This window comes from Oreochromis aureus, linkage group 10 (genome assembly GCF_013358895.1).
Source record: "Oreochromis aureus strain Israel breed Guangdong linkage group 10, ZZ_aureus, whole genome shotgun sequence".
NCBI classification, from domain to species: domain Eukaryota; kingdom Metazoa; phylum Chordata; class Actinopteri; order Cichliformes; family Cichlidae; genus Oreochromis; species Oreochromis aureus.
Window position 1 is genome coordinate 9,123,019 of NC_052951.1, and position 17,164 is coordinate 9,140,182.

At 38.8% G+C, this 17,164-nt stretch overlaps 1 protein-coding gene across 7 annotated transcripts in view; it reads right to left on the reverse strand.

Annotated features, from left to right (window-relative positions):
* Positions 1-17,164, reverse strand: part of msi2b (musashi RNA-binding protein 2b) — a 262,995-nt gene that overhangs the window by 237,382 nt on the left and 8,449 nt on the right. For all 7 annotated transcript variants that reach the window (XM_039618135.1, XM_039618134.1, XM_039618133.1 and 4 more), the window contains exon 5: positions 14,197-14,238. In XM_039618135.1, the coding sequence (XP_039474069.1) occupies positions 14,197-14,238 (42 nt within the window). The remainder of the gene's footprint in view (positions 1-14,196; positions 14,239-17,164) is intronic.

Sequence of the window (17,164 nt, forward strand, 5' to 3'; positions counted from 1 at the left end):
AGAGACGAGGCGCACGGACAGAAAGACAAACTCATTCACACCCAAATATGCCGCACGTAACATGAAGCCAGAATGAAGGTCAGAAGAGTTCAAATGTAAAACTACGCCTCTACTTTTATTTGAAACATCACCACTGTCTGTCTAATAACTGTCCACTCCATTTTGGAGCAAAACAGGGGCCTCATTAAGTGGCACAAACATAATTACCAATAACGTTAATGAATTCTTTGCCACTATTTACTTTTAATGCATTCATAGATGCTAGTGTTTGCTGGCGTTTTTTATCAACAGTGGAGGCCCTGTCTACTTTATGCATATTAAGTGCTTCAGACAGCGCAGCTTGCCAAATCTCTGTATTCTTTAAAAACTTTAAAAGTAGCCACCCCAGCTAGAAAATGATTCTGAATGCAGCCACCGTATTACTTACTTCTTGGGTGAACTGGCATTAGGCATGAACTGTTTATTCAGTGGAAGGTTAAGGTCAAAAGAGAGGAAGCTTCCGGAAAAGATGTCATGTTTCTTTAATTTGAAAATGGGGGTCAATGCAATTTGGTTTACTGACAGCATGCTGCCATCAAATGCTAACTGCACTGCACCAAGTGCAAACTCATTCAACTGCACTGCTTCATATCCTGGGTTTGTTCTTCATTGCTGTCTTCCATGTCAGTTTGTGAAATAGCCACAAAAAAGAAATCTATTATTTTGTGATCATGAATTATGTTTTTTTGAGTTACTGAGCACTAAACTGGAACTAATGCATTTTAATAGGACATATATTCCATGTCAGGAGCATGGATTACATTTTAAACCAAACCACAATATTGTTGTAAAGCTGCTCGAGTAGTATTTATTGTCTATCTCTAAAGTTTTAATGCGTAATATATTTGCAATTAACAATATATTTAAAAGTGATGGATGAAAAACTATGACAGGTAGGATTCAGCCTTAGTTGCTGGAACGACAGCTTGATCTTCCACCGCCCCTCAAACATCCAAATGTGGAATTCATCTTGCTTTTTAATCATAATTTAGAAAAATTCACACTAACACAAAAAAGTTGAAAATCTGTGCCTGGAAAGACTCGGCGATAGATTGCAGGTGGTGAATATAATAAATTCAGCCCCTCCTATCTGCTCCCCTATTTCCCTAGAATTGTCCTTGTTAAGATACAAGCTTACATAGAACGCACATTAAAATGAAAGCACACTATGGCAGCAATTTAAACATCTGGAAATCTGGTCTATCTGAGTGTCTGGACTCAGGCCGTGACTGCTGTGCCACATTATATTAGCAAAAATCACCTGGTGCCACAATAAGAGTTTAATGTCTCAGAATTCTTTGTGCACATGTGGCGCATGCTGGCATGCATGTGCCGGCAAATTCAATATTCATTCAGAAGATGAAGTCCAAATGAATACTTAACACCCCGTCAATTGAGATTCATCGGATGTTCGTGTTTATTCATTTACCAGTATACACATCTGCTCAGTATTACATGGGAGATTAACTAGTTCCATGTGAAGGATTTATCTGAATGAAGAGTCATCATACACCTGTATTCCCTAATGACATAGGTAAGGGCTTCCCCTTACTAAATTAGTCAACTAAGTGGTTATTACAGACTTATTCTACTGAGGTATATTTATTCACTCATTTTCTATTTTCTATGCTGTCTGTTCCTTACTTAAAAACTGCAGAAGAAGGAAAATGATTTTGTTTCACAAATACCTGCCTGTTTGTGTGTAATAAAAGACTTAATTTTACAGACTATTAGCAATTTACTTGAGTGCATGTATGGATTATTATCTTGTAAATGACTGTATTCATTTGACAAAAGTTAATGAAGAAAGAAGGTGAAAATAATTTGGAGCAATATAAATGCAAAGCGAACAGAAGGTCAAAGTTGGCCTAATTAAAAGTGCTATAAAATAGCTAGTGCTATAAAAATGCCGCATGTAGCTATCAATTAGAAATCACAAAATGGTCTTAGGCGGTAGCAGCAAGGAAATGAATCTGTCAACACTTTTCATTATTGTATGATAACACGGGAGAAAATTAAGTCACAAAATAACTGTTACAAGCCAAAGTTGAACTGCTTGTGATTATTTCACATTCTCGACTAGCAGGAGAGGAGAGAGGAGTGGAAAGGAGGGTTTTCTTTTCTTTTTTTTTCTCCCCTATTCGCTGGGATGTTTTTGCATTTCCCAACTGTGTGTCACAGGGGATCTTCTTTTAATGAATCAAGGTGAAAGCACAGGCAGTGGTCCAAATTCATGGCATTGCTTTACCACATGTAGAGCGTGTAGGTGCAAGAAGACTTTTTTTTTTTTGTAATTTTGCATCCAAACATGCTGGCACAGCAGCGGCACACCTGCAGCGCAGCCGCAAAAAAAAGGTTGGATTAGAAGGAATAAATTACCAGTTGATGTGGTAGAAGCCAGTGTCAATCACAGTCAATTAAATTAGGTCCCCTCATTTCTTTTAAAAGCAACAAGCTCCACACCATGTGGTTAAAGCAGTTTTACTTTAAATGGAAGTCCAAACTGGCAGCCCCGCGAAACCTTCTGAACGGAGGCAAACAGTGTGTGTGAGGTGCATAGCTGTGAGCGGCAAATATTAGAAATTGAAAAAGTGCTGGCAAGACATATGATATCCAATTTACCATTGAATTAATTCACTGGAAATACTGAAATCTCACAATTGGCACAATAAATCAAATTTGTGAACAGCCAAGCATGGCGCTGACATTACCTCTGAATATTTTCTGAGAATGGATAATGTGCAGTAATTACTTTAGTTAAGCAATGGTTTCAAATGTCCAATCCTTTAAATCAAGAAAAGCATATCTGTTTGACTTGGCTTTCCTGACATTACCTCTGAATAATTTTCTTTTATTAGATTTTATTAAATTGAGAATGGATAACTGCTGTTTTTGCAGTATTTATTACTCCTTAGTTGCCTCTATCCTGTCTGTGCAATGGTTTCAATTACATAGAGAACATTTAAGTCCCACTATATAAATAAAATTGTATTGTAATTGTAATTACATAGAGTAGTTTAATCATTTCATTTCTTTTGTTAAAAAAAACACTTGACTAGTATTTATGATCGGTGGAGCAGCTGATGCAGTCAAACTGAAAGAAACCAAGTTGCACGACACGGTCACTAACTCAGAAAGACTGATGCATGTGTGGAGGTGATGGTTTGTTACTGTTTAGAACTCTGTGAAGATAATTAGCGCTGTCTCACATGGAGTACAAAGACCATCTAGCTGCAGAATTACTTATATTGTTGGGGGGGAAATGCATAAAGACCCGTTGTCTGTAATAACCACTGTTATTTAATTAATTCAACATGCACTTTCTCCTTTATATTTTACAACTACAGCACAAGGCAGCTCACAATTTCTACACAAAAAGCGGAAGAGCGGAAGAAAAAAAAAAGATGCTTTCTGTTACAAGGTCTATTTTGTTATTTGCAGACAGAGCACTCAAATGCTATATAATAAAGTCGCATTTTTTGACTTCTAAGTCACAGAAGTGCATAAGGTGCACTTGGAAACGACATCACTCTGGAGACCATTTCATTAAGCATGAAAAGAATTGAATTTGACTCAGATCTGGATGCAAAAATCTACATTTGAACACTATTCATCCATATGAAATATTGGCTATAAGTAAGAGTCAAATATCTCAAACAATCACATCATACACAAAATTACCGTTTTTAATATTCTGCCCCTTTTCTCCTCAATTTTTCAAGCACCATGTGATCATTATGCTCCAAAAAAAAGGAGTCTGTGCACACACACGGTGTCTGATGCATGCCTCACTTTTGTGCAAGCTCACTGTTTTACACACATACTGACACATGCACTGTATCCTATTCATATTACATATTGCTCATTTTGAGACTATACACAAATATAAGCATTTTTTCCCCTCCTTCTGGCGCCAGATTGTGTTTACATCTGAATTCTTTTCCGACTTAAATTAAATGCAAAATCTAATCTCTAGGACAGGCACATAAACAGACAAATACAAATTATGGTGAGCCCACATGAAAACACAACACAAATTTATCCAGATGATAAAATATGATGTGGCTGACACTGCCTCCAATGAAAAATTATTGGCATGAGCCAACATGTCAGCAGTATAATCGTGAATGATGTGCGGAAGAGAAAGGTCACAGCTGAGGACCGAGGCATTATGTAGAGGAACAGCTAAGCTCTTTAGCACCCTGACTTAGATGCAGTAATTCAGTATTGAAGACTTGGTGTGTAACACATGCGTACCGTATATTTTTTAGGTACACAATATGACACATTGCAGCAGCAGCTGTCATCGTATAAAAATAAAAAATAAGCATACCACTTAAGCTCAGTGCAGATTACAGAAAGTCACAGATTTTTTTCCCCATTTAGGTTGAAAAATTGTGCATTATTATGAATCCAAGAACAGACAACTCCATATAACCTAGCATAGCAATGCAGCCTCAGCTATTATATATCTTCCCTTGTTTTACCACAACCATATGAATATATCCAGATTTTCCAAGAATACCATTAAGATTTTATGTAAAATTGAATAATAATAAATTAAAAATACAAATGTAAACTTGCATTTTTGCCTTAAAATTAATAATGTCAACTTCCAAGGGGAAGGCAGTGCTTAGTGCTACAGTCACGACACAGAAAACAGTGGTGCGACCAACATTATTGCAGCTGTGTGCAATTAGTTGCTTTGAGGTCTGTGACTACTTGCAACCAGTTGACTCAAGTCTCCTATTGTAAAGAGACATGTCACAGACAAGATGTGTTCATCAGACTGATTGCAACGTGTTGGTCAACTGTTTGCATTTATTAATTAAACATCAATCCGTCTGTCTAAGGCAGACAACGACTGTTGAAGACAGGTTGCCTTCCTTCATATAAACTGTGTCTTGCAATCTAAAGTGATAGTGAGGGTGTTCAATCTCTGAGGAACCAGCTGGTTGCTGCAACTAATACATACCAAAGTAAAAAGGTTCTATTATTTAAGCTAAATGCATTTTATATAACCTCAGTTTAGAAGATTTTATAGTAAACTTAACTTAAGCTATAGTTAACACAGAAAAGTCTACTGTAATCGGTCTAGTTTTTTTTTTTTTTAAGAAAGCACTCATATTTGTGGATTTATAATATGTGTTTAGAGGCAGAGACCTCAGTTTCTATCACATTGCTGTGCCCCATAGGCCACACAGTTACAGGAACACTGGTTTTATTAACACTTGCACAACAACCCTGAACATCTATACTCATGCAACAGGACTCTTGGTCATTATTCTTGGCCACACAAACACTGGAAACCACAAAACACATCCACAACACTCAAAGCCTAGACATAACTGAAATAATGATCACACCACTAGTAAGTTAAAGTTTAACTAAGTTAAAGTTAAAGCAGTCCCATGGGTATACTGCACAATATTGCATATTCAGGTACTGAAGTACAAAATAGCACAAAAGAACTACTAAACACAACTACACTTGTGAGTATCCAGGAAAATTCAGGATAAGTAGGAACATTTAGTGTAAATTCAGTTAAATGCACTAGCTTATATAAAACAAGCAGCCTTTATAAAGGACACTTGCTTTAGAACTTCGCTACAATGCATTATGCTCATAATCTTGAAACACTTATATCCTGTTAACCTTTTTTTATCTTATATCAGCACCATCTGTTTAAATGAAAAAGTAATTCACTCAAAATTTTAGCATTTTAATTAAACAACAAAGCTTTCAGTGGTTCCAGCTAATTACATAATATGTATACATTGGAGTGATAACAGATACACAGCAGTCACCTTCAACTAAAGACATTTTGGGGTGTAAAACAAAGAAAACACAGCCGATGAGAGTGACAACCAAAATAATAGCGCAGGCTCTCGAAATGTGTAATTACAGCAAAGAATGTATTTTCATTAGTGGCTTGTTATTTGTTGTCTCATGTTTGGTTATTATTAGAATGTTACTCAAACGACTGCATGAGAGCAGTGACAAAACATATTATTACACTGAGAAAGGCCTTCAGGTACTTATGAGTTACCTCTGTACAGAGTTAGTCGTGTGATCGAAGCTTGGGGAAAATGCTGTTAAATAGATGCCGTGCAGCCTCCTCAACCCCTGAGCTTACATCCAGAAATGTGTCGCAAACAAGCAGTTCAACCAGAAAAGGGCAACAAAAAGCTATTGACCATCACTGCTAATCACACCGCCAACAATAGCACAGCTAATAACATGACAGAGTTGTCTAGCTCAAAGAATATCAGTCTTAATCTGAAAGGTTGGTGCCCTGAAAAAAATAAATAAAAAAAAAAAAAAATCAGGGCAGCACATAAAAACTGAACTGTCAAACAACGTCAAAGTGAGAAAGAGCTATCTGGCAGGCGAAATTCCAATATCTTACACTAGAATGACAACTGGATCCAATCATGGCAGAACACTTCAGTGAGCTGGTCAGGCATCCTTCCAGTCCCACAGACACATCCAACTCAAAAAGATCACACTTAAGCTTCACTTTTATAATTACAAATCAACTCTGGATGCAGTGTGGCTACTGAATGTTTAAAACCTTACTCCTGGAGATGAGTCACGAATAAAGCTCTAAAAAAAAGAAGAAAAAAGACAGATTTACAAAACACAACATGTTCTGTCAGGTTTTATTTTTAAATAAAAATAAAAATATTAATATAAATAAATAAGCACCAGTTAAATTCGACCTCAAAACTCCAGCTAAGTCGCTTTAAAGCAATATCACATTTATAGCCTTGATGTGTACTTATTAATAAAAAATAATCATATACTCAGAGATCCTCCTAAAGCTTCTCCTCATTTTTCCAGTAAGAAATGCTGCTATTATAAATAGCCATAGGTCTATTTGTAATAACTTCACACATCTTGACACCCCTGAGCCTCTCTTGCTGTGGGTGCCATATGTCACTCTTTGTTGTACCGATCCCAGACAGCATGTACAAAAGCAGAAACACAGGTGTAAAGTTATTGAGAAGCAATGAGAAATCAAAATTGGATGGCAAGGTAACGTGTCTGACAGCACAATAGAACTCATCATCCTGATTAAGCTGGCCGTCGCTTTTTAATTATTCCCCGTGTTTCATTCGAACGCGATCTCAAAGAGGTCACAGTTAAAAAATTAGAAATGCCTTCTAAAGCCCCTCCCCGATGTAATGCCTTGGATGGGTAAAGACTTGAGAGGGTGGAAAAAAAGATGTTATTGTGAAACCAATTTTTTTTTTTTTTTTTTTTTTTTTTACAAGACCTGCCGCATTATTGAAGAGCGCTAATATCCAAGAGTGCTACAGCTGATGAGGCCCCAAGGTCAGTGATGCTGCTGCGCTGTGCTGACCAAAGCCACTTAGATTCCTGGTGACATCGTGATCAGAAACAACTGCAAAAGCAAATCCTAATAACCAACTGCAGTCGATTTTTTTGTAACTACAGCAACAAACAAAAAAACAACACTAAAGTCATTTACTATACATATTTCAGGAAATGCATTGTTCCTTTCTAAGTACTTAAAGGCTATTTTCCAGAGACCGAACAAAACGTCTCCAGATGTGCTAAAATGTTTTTCCAGTAATCACAGTTTACCTTATTTCTGATCCTTTTTATTAGATTTATAAGTAAAGCCCAAGAACACAGGTATTACACCGACCTGTGATGTATCTGCTCTGGTCTACCTAGTACATGTTGAACTTGTGTGTGCTTGTGTTTGTATTTCTAGTGGTACGTGTGTGAGTGTGTGTGTGTGTGTGTGTGTGTGCGCACAGAGGCTTTGATAAGAGGTCTTGAGAGGTATAGTGGAGGACCATGCCCTCCTCTCCTCTGCACGCCTCTCCTCTCTATCCTGGCTAGCAAGCTGTCCTCATTACTGTCAGTCAGCATCAGGTTTAGCAGTGCCAGGCTCCTGCACAGCCCTCTGTCCTCTCTGCCCTGCCAGCACTAGCCTGCCTGACGGCTGCCATTGGTAAGCATTGTAAGAGCCCCTCAATCCCCTAGAAAACCTAATTACTCTCCACCCGCAACCAAGGAGACCACAGCAGGGAAAAAAAAGGAGGCAGAGGAAAGAAGAATCGCACGCACGCACCCTCCGTTTATAAGCGCAATAGCAATTATTCAAACAAAAGAAAATGCGTATTCGTATTATATTTGCAGTAAAATAAATAATAACAATAATAATAATAATTACACTAGCATTCACATTTACAAATCATTTATATTTCAGTTGAAGTATAAATATTGGTGGAAGGCATAAAAAAAAGGAACACAGGATACATTTAGAAAGTGTGAAACATTAAAAGGAAAAAAAAATGCACGAATCAAACTGAGCATCGCTTTGACTACCCGTTAACTGGGTCACTCAGTTGGTGATTGTGTCTGACCACCAAACAAACAGTCATTCATATGTCTCTGCTCTGGCCCCATTTTCATCTGGAGCAGTTCCACCGAGGCCACTGAAAGCAAAGGAGCTGACGGGTCAGGGATTTAAACCCATCTCCAGCTTCAGCACAGCAGCCATTACCACAGGGGGAAAAAACAACTCCTTGTGTCAACCTCCGCCTGAGGAGGGGCTTATTCATGTTGGCTGCACATCTGCTTTTTTCAGGGGGTGACACAAGAGTGACAGCGAAGAATTCCCATCAAGTTGCTTGTCACTTTCCTGTCGTCTTGGTCAAAGTTGTCTTTTCTTACTATCGGACTGTCTCTTGGTCTCAGTGAGGAGCATTTAGTGTCACTTGTAAAGCCTGATTTCAAAAGTGCATTTATTTCAAGAGATAAAGAAAAAAAAATTTTTTTCTTTCAGCTGGACATCTTGGTCACTCACCGGGATAAGACCTGTGCCACAAGCCTTGAAATGCAATGTCAGGTTCGGATAATAGCCTGCACAACACAACATTCGCTCTCTTTCTTCTACTCTGTGTGCTATCTGCACAGCAGAAATTGCTTGAAAAAGAAGAAGTCTAATAGGAAATAATGTTCTTTAACACTGGAAATATTTGGGAGGGCTCACAGTCATAAAGTGACGCTCACCAAAGATAATGATCCGGCATTCTGTTGCACGAATTACATTATAGACTTTTGTCCTTGAATATTCTTTCGGACTCGTGCAGCTGTGCAGATCTGAGTTGGAACGGGGAAGCTGGTGCTTTTAATAAACTCACAGGGACATTCAAAGGGGCTGGCAGCTACGGAGGTTTCATTTTCCCAGCAGTGAGCTGTGTCATTTAAAATAAGGATCATTTTGACAAGGGGAATATCATAATGCTAAATCTAGATCAAATAACTGAGCAAGGTGTAAGACTAGATTTACAAGGCCTTGTAATCCTGAAAGACTAAGAAAGAAACGGGCACAGAAAGGGGAGGATGCTGCAGTGAGGAAGAATGATAGATTGAGAGATAAAATATAAAAAGAAAACAAAGGAGCAAGCAAAGGAGACAGTTTTGTTTTCAAATGTGGATATCAAACTACCTGTTTCCAATACAGTGTGTGTACATGTGGTCACAGCACAAATGGCCTGGGGAAGGGAATGCAGCTTTGTTAGTTGACTTCATTAAAACTTGAGTCTTGAAATTTCTAGAACCTCAATACACCTGGGAGGTTTTTTCTTCTGCAAGCAGCCACATAAAGCACAAACAGTCCCTAAGAGAGATGTGTGGAACGCAGACAAGTGGAGGAGGTTGGGGCACTGGTCAATTTGCCATTCACAGAAGAAGAAAAAAGAAAGATAGAGGAAAGAAAAGAGGCAAAGGAAAAAAGGGAAAGTGACGTGCAAAGACAGACAGGGAGACAAAGAAGGAGGCAAAGAGAAAGGGGGGAAACTCCAGCTGTCAGAGACCGGCTAGCACTAACAGAGGGCCGTGAACAGGGAAGCCACAGTCACAGCTGCCACAATCTGAAGTAAAATTCAGGACAGTGGTTTAATGGTGGATCTGTCTGATGCCACTAAATGATCTCAACCAGTTTACTACCACAGTTACCTGATAAAGCAAGCGGTTTGCAAATCTTAAGTTTCAGTAAAGAAAACTGCAGCGGCAAACAAAACGAGCATCTCTCAAAGTATTGTCACAGTTGCTTTTTTTGCAGTACACATTTCTTTTTTCCAGCACAAAGATTCAACATCCTATAGACTCCCAGAGACACACCGACTACCTGTTCTCAATGGCTTACATGGCAAATCCCTTTATGAGGTACAAGGGAAGGGTTACGCCCATTGCTCTGTAAATGGATGTTGCTCTTTCCTTTCATTTCCATAACAAGCCATCAGAACTCATCTCCCACTGAAGTGGCCACAGTCCCACTGGCAATTAAAATCATGCTGGGACATGCCATGGTTGTGTGTGACTCCACTGTGGGAAACAAAAGCACCGGCAGCAGCGGTAATGACGCCAACAGTTGAGTGGTAAATCTCGAGCAATGTCGGCAGAAGCCGTCTCTTTGATTTCTCCAGGAAACCCAGAGCGGGGCTCGTTTACACGTTTCAGTTTGAGCGTTACTGCAAAATATCAAACGAGAAGATCGCACGGAACAGCATCAACTCATCTCTGTCTTCTTTACTGCCTTCTATATACAGTGGCAGTACTGAAAAGGTGGGTGGGTTGTTGATAGTTTCTCTTTATTTTTCAGAGAATTTTCAATTCCTAAACAAGCCTGAAATTTAGTTGGGGAAAAATAGCAATTCTGAACGGCAGATTTAAAACTTGCTAAAATTTAAGGGGTTTGCAATAGACTTTAAAAATCTATCAAGCATCTACACTGATAACGAGACGATTATGTACTACTATCTGTCTGATTAAGCCCAAAAGGTTATTTAATCAGTACCATTTTACATTCCCATTATTGTTGTTATTAATTAGAGCAGGATGTTTCAGACTCCAGAAAAAAAGAAAAGCCCTGTTTCTTACACTTAGCACATCTGCTAACTAATTTCCAGAAATGTAGACAAATATTTTTACAGTTTTACACAAAACTATAGTACGTGGTGATGAATAAATTTGGTATTCGCATCCCTTGTTCAAAAGTAACCTCATTGCAATGCATCTAAAGTACGTAAATGTGATAATAAAATCATTTCTGTCAAAAGGGAAACTACACGTTGAGAATTTGCAGAGAAATCCTGGCATTCTAAAGCTACTTTTAGCAGCCTATCTAACAAAGCCACGGCTATCCCCAGCCAGGCTAAGAGGAGACGAGGCATAAATGAATGTGCATAAAGCACTTTGCATCACATCATCATTGTTTAATCCTTTCATTCTCATCTGTCAATCATCCTCAGATGCAACCTAATCCCTGAATATTTGTGGACCGGTCTATATTGATACCTTTGACATAACTTGTAAGCACAGCTTCTATTTATAATACAAAATGTTCTTTTTAAGTCATGAGATAAGCCTTAGTTGGGTGACATTATTCATTTGTAATGTGGGTGCCAGTTTGCATTTCTTTAGCCTGTTTTCTTTGATTGACAGGACCTGTGGTTATCTCCCCTTTGTGCCCTTTACCAATATTCTGGTGCAGATAGTCACAAAACCCCCCTAAGATTACTCAAATCATACATATACATGATTCTCAAACGCTGGGTGGAAATCAGAGGGAAACAGTGCTCTGTGACTTACTCGTCATATCTGCAAAAAACTGACTCGTACAAACAAAAACAAAAAAGTCAACTGTCTTATTATGACAGCAACTTCCATTTCATGCAATGCTGACATTAGAAACACAAAGGTTTCACGTTTTTTCTTAAACCGTACAAATGAAGGCAAACTGATTTGTCGTACATGTTACGTCAGATATGAATCAAAATGAGGGCGTGTCCACTTTAAGGTACCCCAATGATCGTCTGTCGCCTTTCTCACTGTCTCTTGACACTTGGAACTGTCCATGTTTTGGGGCAGTGTCAGTTATGCCTGCTGATACAAGATGTTTTTCCTGTGATCCTGTCATCCCAGCACTAACACCTTCAGTTGTTTACAGTGAAATGTCCTCCGTGTTCACCTTCACCTCCTGTCTGTTTTCAGCATTACTCTACGTGATGTACATACTGTATAGAGTTACCATGCCGCAGCGTTCGGCAGCGCGAGGTCATTGGCAGGGTTCACCTGTGAGGTCATTGCTAGCCGTGAGAAAATTAACGCTGATTGGTCTCGTCACGATTTGCTCCCCGAAGCTCGTGCCGCCGAGGCAACTGCCAAGACGAGCTTCCTTAAACAAAACCCTATTCACCGGCAGGCATAAGCAGCCAGGCAGGCACACAGCGGAGTCGGGGAAAAGGGACAAAAGAAAGTATCTGCCACAGCGAGACAGAGAGAACTTTCTAAATGGGAAGTTCCAAATGAGACTTCTTTTAAAGGTCTTTTAAAGTACAAACCCATGCAATGTTAATCTATCTGGCTTAATCCCATTGCTTTAAGATCCTTTATAATCCACATTCAATACAGCCATTTTTCTCCTCTAACAAGCTTGCCCTATAGCCATTTTATAAATCATTGGTACAAAGTTTGTGTAGTGCCACAAATTCTGTTATGGTGTCATTACTTCACTGAGTTATGAATCACGCAAGGTAGAATGACAAATATGTTTAAGACCTGTAGAACTGCTCAAAATATTGTATTTCTGTGTGAGTCATGGCAAAAAAAAGAAAAGAAAAAGTGGTAGAATGCTCTTTTAAAAAAGATCAGCAATAACCACGACAGCAGTGGAGTTTCTTCTCCACTTAAAAACTGGAAGCATCATCAAACATCTGAGCTGTTTTACTGCACCTTGGACTTTTATGAGCAGGGCTTACAGCAGACGAAGTTAAAGCAATATACTTGCCACACAAGAAAACAGAGAAAGACTGGTAGTTTTTCAGCCATATGCCGATATCCTTAAGTCACCATGTGCTCTGGCTTTGAAAGTCTGCACTGCCAATTCCTTATTTGAAACCTAACCAAGTCTTTAACAATGCCTCTCTCTGATCCGGTGGAAAGGAGAAAATCTATTATCGATTTCCACCTGGTTTAGGTGGAAAAAGCCCTGATAGCGATGCTGAATAGCGCTACAGTGTGATGTGCTATAGCCTCCACAGTAAAAAGTGGGGGATGGTGTGAGAGGGCATGTCAACAGAGCCTTTGACTGTATGCCACAACACCATCTGCACATGCTGAATTTTTAATTGTCAATAGAACTGCTCAAGAACAGTAATCAAGAAGACAAAAGATAATGTGCATCATGAAGAGCCTCTACCACAGTTCCTGCGTGATTGGAGTTGGGCTTATTTTTTAAAATCACCCATTGTTTCAGTGCTAATTGTGAGAAATTCTACACGCATGCAACACAACAAAGATATTTCTTAATCACTTGTGATATTCAATCCCATTCAACTCCAGACCAACTCAACAGACTTCGAATTCAACCAGTAAATGCAATTCATCACTGTCACTGAGAAGTCACCAATCATTTCTCGCAAATTCAGTAAGGGTAATACAGGCCTGTTCACTCCAAAATATAATTCACCATTCTGCATAATGTGCACCTTCAAAACCACATGAAAGGAAGGTCTTGATTCCACTTTCAAATAATCAGATTTCCTCCTTTCACCCAAATGTAAAAGTTTCAACCAACAGCCTGCATTCTCTGCAGATATATTAGAGCCTGTCTCCTGTCAGTCATGACCCTGTCAAGTCAAGAGGCAAGTTGCCAAAGCAAGATGGTTTCACCACTTAGACTCTGATGCATTAAACAGACAATAAAGCTTGATTTAATACTGCTGCAGACTAAAATCGGAAACCTCTGCTACAGGATTGTAATAATAAGACAGAGTTCATTTCAAAACATTTGCCACTGCAAACAGCTGTGATGAGGGATGAAATAAGCAAATCAGGATAAAAACAATGGAAAAAATATTATATGGAAAGAAAACAGTGGAGTAACGCAGAAAAACAACATAACCTTAATCATGCTGAAAATTTCCTTTAAGTCTCATGTTTTCAACTTTAATTGCTTTGGTGAAACAGCGCAGACAAGGTGAGAACAATGGGTGCAGACTATTTTTTTTTATCTCTTCGTATCTGCTGTGTGAGCACACAAAATTAGGTAAGCTAGTGACATGAGACAAAATCATTTGCTTTGAGCGGGGATAGTGACCAATTTATTCTTACCTTAGGCTGGGCGCGACGGGGAAAGGCAACCTTAGGATCAATCTGAAATGAGAAAAGAATAGCAAAATTGTTGTTAAAGGATAGGCTGGTATATCTTTGGGGTGAAAGGCACCGAACAGGTGTCCACAAAGGACCCCGGGGTGAAACCTCCACACTGCCCCATTTTGACTCCTTTAGACTCCTCGAGAATATAATTACTGGTACTTCAGTGGCAGTTGTACTATATTGGGTATTTATTATATGGCTATGATGTTGGATTATTTTTTTAAACAGGATCCCCCACCCCGAGAATATTTTGCTCTATGAATGCATAAATCAAGAGGAAGAACAAACCTTTCTTTTTCAAATTGCTTGAATATCTCATCAATGGCTGAGAAATTGTGAACAATGATAATAATTTATCTTTTTTAAGATTTACAAAAGCTTCATAATTAACATGTACTCTTCAAACCTAGAGTCGCCTTTAAGAGCTGACAAAGTTATCACAATTACAAATTAAAGTCAATATGAATAGCACAGCAAAGCAGTAAAAAGAACACAGAACAAAGACATTTCTGTAAGACGGTGGTACCGCTACATTACTGCGTCTAATCTTTGACACAGTCGGGTTAAGGATAGGGTGATGTTTCACTAAAGGGCAGACTAGGTCATGGCTCTGGGTAGCTGACAGACTACAGCATAGGTGTCAAACTCTGGCCCGCGGGCCAAATTTGGCCCGCAGCCTAATTACATTTGGCCCGCGAAGCCATGCCAAATTACTATTAGAGCTGGCCTACTGGTATTATACAGCTAATATATATATCGTTTAGTATTAAGCTTTGCTTGTTCCATATTCAGTTTTTCAGCAAAACTTGTTTGAGTCCATAAGAAAAGATTCATTCTTATATCTGGAGGAAGATTTTTTTTTCAATAAATATTAATGTTAGCCCATAACTTTGTTCCAGTTTTGAATTTTGGCCCACTGTGTATTTGAGTTTGACACCCCTGGACTACAGAGATAGGTAAGAGAACAGTGTGTGCCACGGTTTCCCCCTGCTATGAAAAACTGCCACACACTGAAAATGAAGGACACCGTCCCTTCTTTGTCCTCCAGAGATCCTGAGGTCTTTGTCTTTGTCATGTTTATATCACGGCAGCTTTGTGGCAGCTTTAATCTCCGCCAATGTTAAGGAGCTACTACCGGAAGTGGAAAACAATGTATAGGGAGGTGCCTGCTATGAAAGTGAGTAAAGCTAAGATGAGTCCCATAGAATCGATGTTGTTCAGCTCAACTACTGGCAAACAGCACATTGGGTTTTTTTTTAAATAAAGTAAAATCGTATATGTATAATCTCAGTGACCAGTTCATTTGTAAACTGCAGTAAAAGAACCTGATTACTCAGTATATTAATCCCTACTGCAAAACAGCTTATCATTTAAATTTACTGTTGGCCTATCAGCTAGCCTGGTTCCTTATAAATGATACAGGTGCACAGTTTAGTCCAGCAACTGGCTTTGTTTCCCGTCATGATTGTCACTAGGCAGACCAAAGCATTTAAAGAGAGCTGGCCAATATCACCGGCCTCATTACTCACTGTGGCAAATTATCTACAATTGATGGAGCTCAATGACACATTCTAGGCACAACACTCAGTGCACTGAGCAATGTACCTTAGGAAACCACATATTAATTGCTGTAAATTACCATTTGTGTTTTCAGGCCTAAATACTGGTGCTCCCAAATTAGCTGTTGATGCTGTATAGCAAAAAAAGAAAGAAAGAACCCCCAGTGTTAAAATAAAGTTGGCGTGGAGACCAGCCACACCAATGTTCCGCTGGTCGTGGTCGCAGCAGAGGCCCACTTTTATTTTAGGCAGGAATCGCTGATTGAATATGACAGGAAGAAAATGAGAGTCTGGGGCCGGTGACGCCTCCAGATATTGCCAAATAACTGGGAGGATGCGTCAGATCAGCCTGTTTCTCCATCTTGTGCTTGTTATCTCATTAGCTACATCTTCCTCATTAATTTCTCTGGTATAAAGGTATGTGGTGGGGGGTCTCATCAACCTTGCACTTACAGTGAAGAGGAACTGTCTGAAACAGCAATGTCATCCTAAACTCTCATCGCCTGGATGCAAATTTGAATTTGAGGAGGGAAAAAAGAAAAAAAGAGAAAAAGAAAATCATGAAACTCTTCATGCTGTTCCATATTGTGCTACGTGACACACTGACATATTTACAATTACTATATCAATTCTATGCATTCCTACTCTCTCGGCACAGATGGATTTATTTAAGAAAATGATATCTCATCACGCCGAGGAAAACAATGGAAAGAAAACACGAGATGAAAATTCACCATCTGCACGGATCAATTAAGCCATTGAGACTGACTACATTTTAATCTGTTTGAAGGAAAACCATGATGTGCAATGTCACTGTCATCTTCTCTGTCAGTCTCACTTATTACTGTTATCTTTCTAAATCGGGTCAAAATGAGAAATGAATTCAATAACACCTGGGCACGGTAACTCTGCTTGTAATGAATTTCATTTAAAGATTTGTCTTAGCACTTAGCCCCAGGCATAACCAATTCAAACTCAATTATTTTGTGCACCCTATTTGAGCAAAGACAACACATTATGCTCTGAATACCAAAGTCCTACACTTGGTAATGTATCTTACTTTTTAAGCTTATACAAAATATATCAAACATCATTTTACCACACCACATAAACTAATTGTTTTTCTGTCCTGCTGAGAATTTCTATTCACTATGAAGCGTTTGGTCTTGAACGTGCGCATGAGAACACTTTAACACAGCAGGAAAAATTTCATGTAGTCTGTTTAAAATTATATATATTTTTAAACAATTACATGCAGAGAAAAACGTTACTGCAGATTGCTTAAATCTCACTCAGAGCAATGCAACCAAATTGGGCAATGAGGCCTTATTAACCAATCCTTCTGTGAAATGTAGCAGTACCTT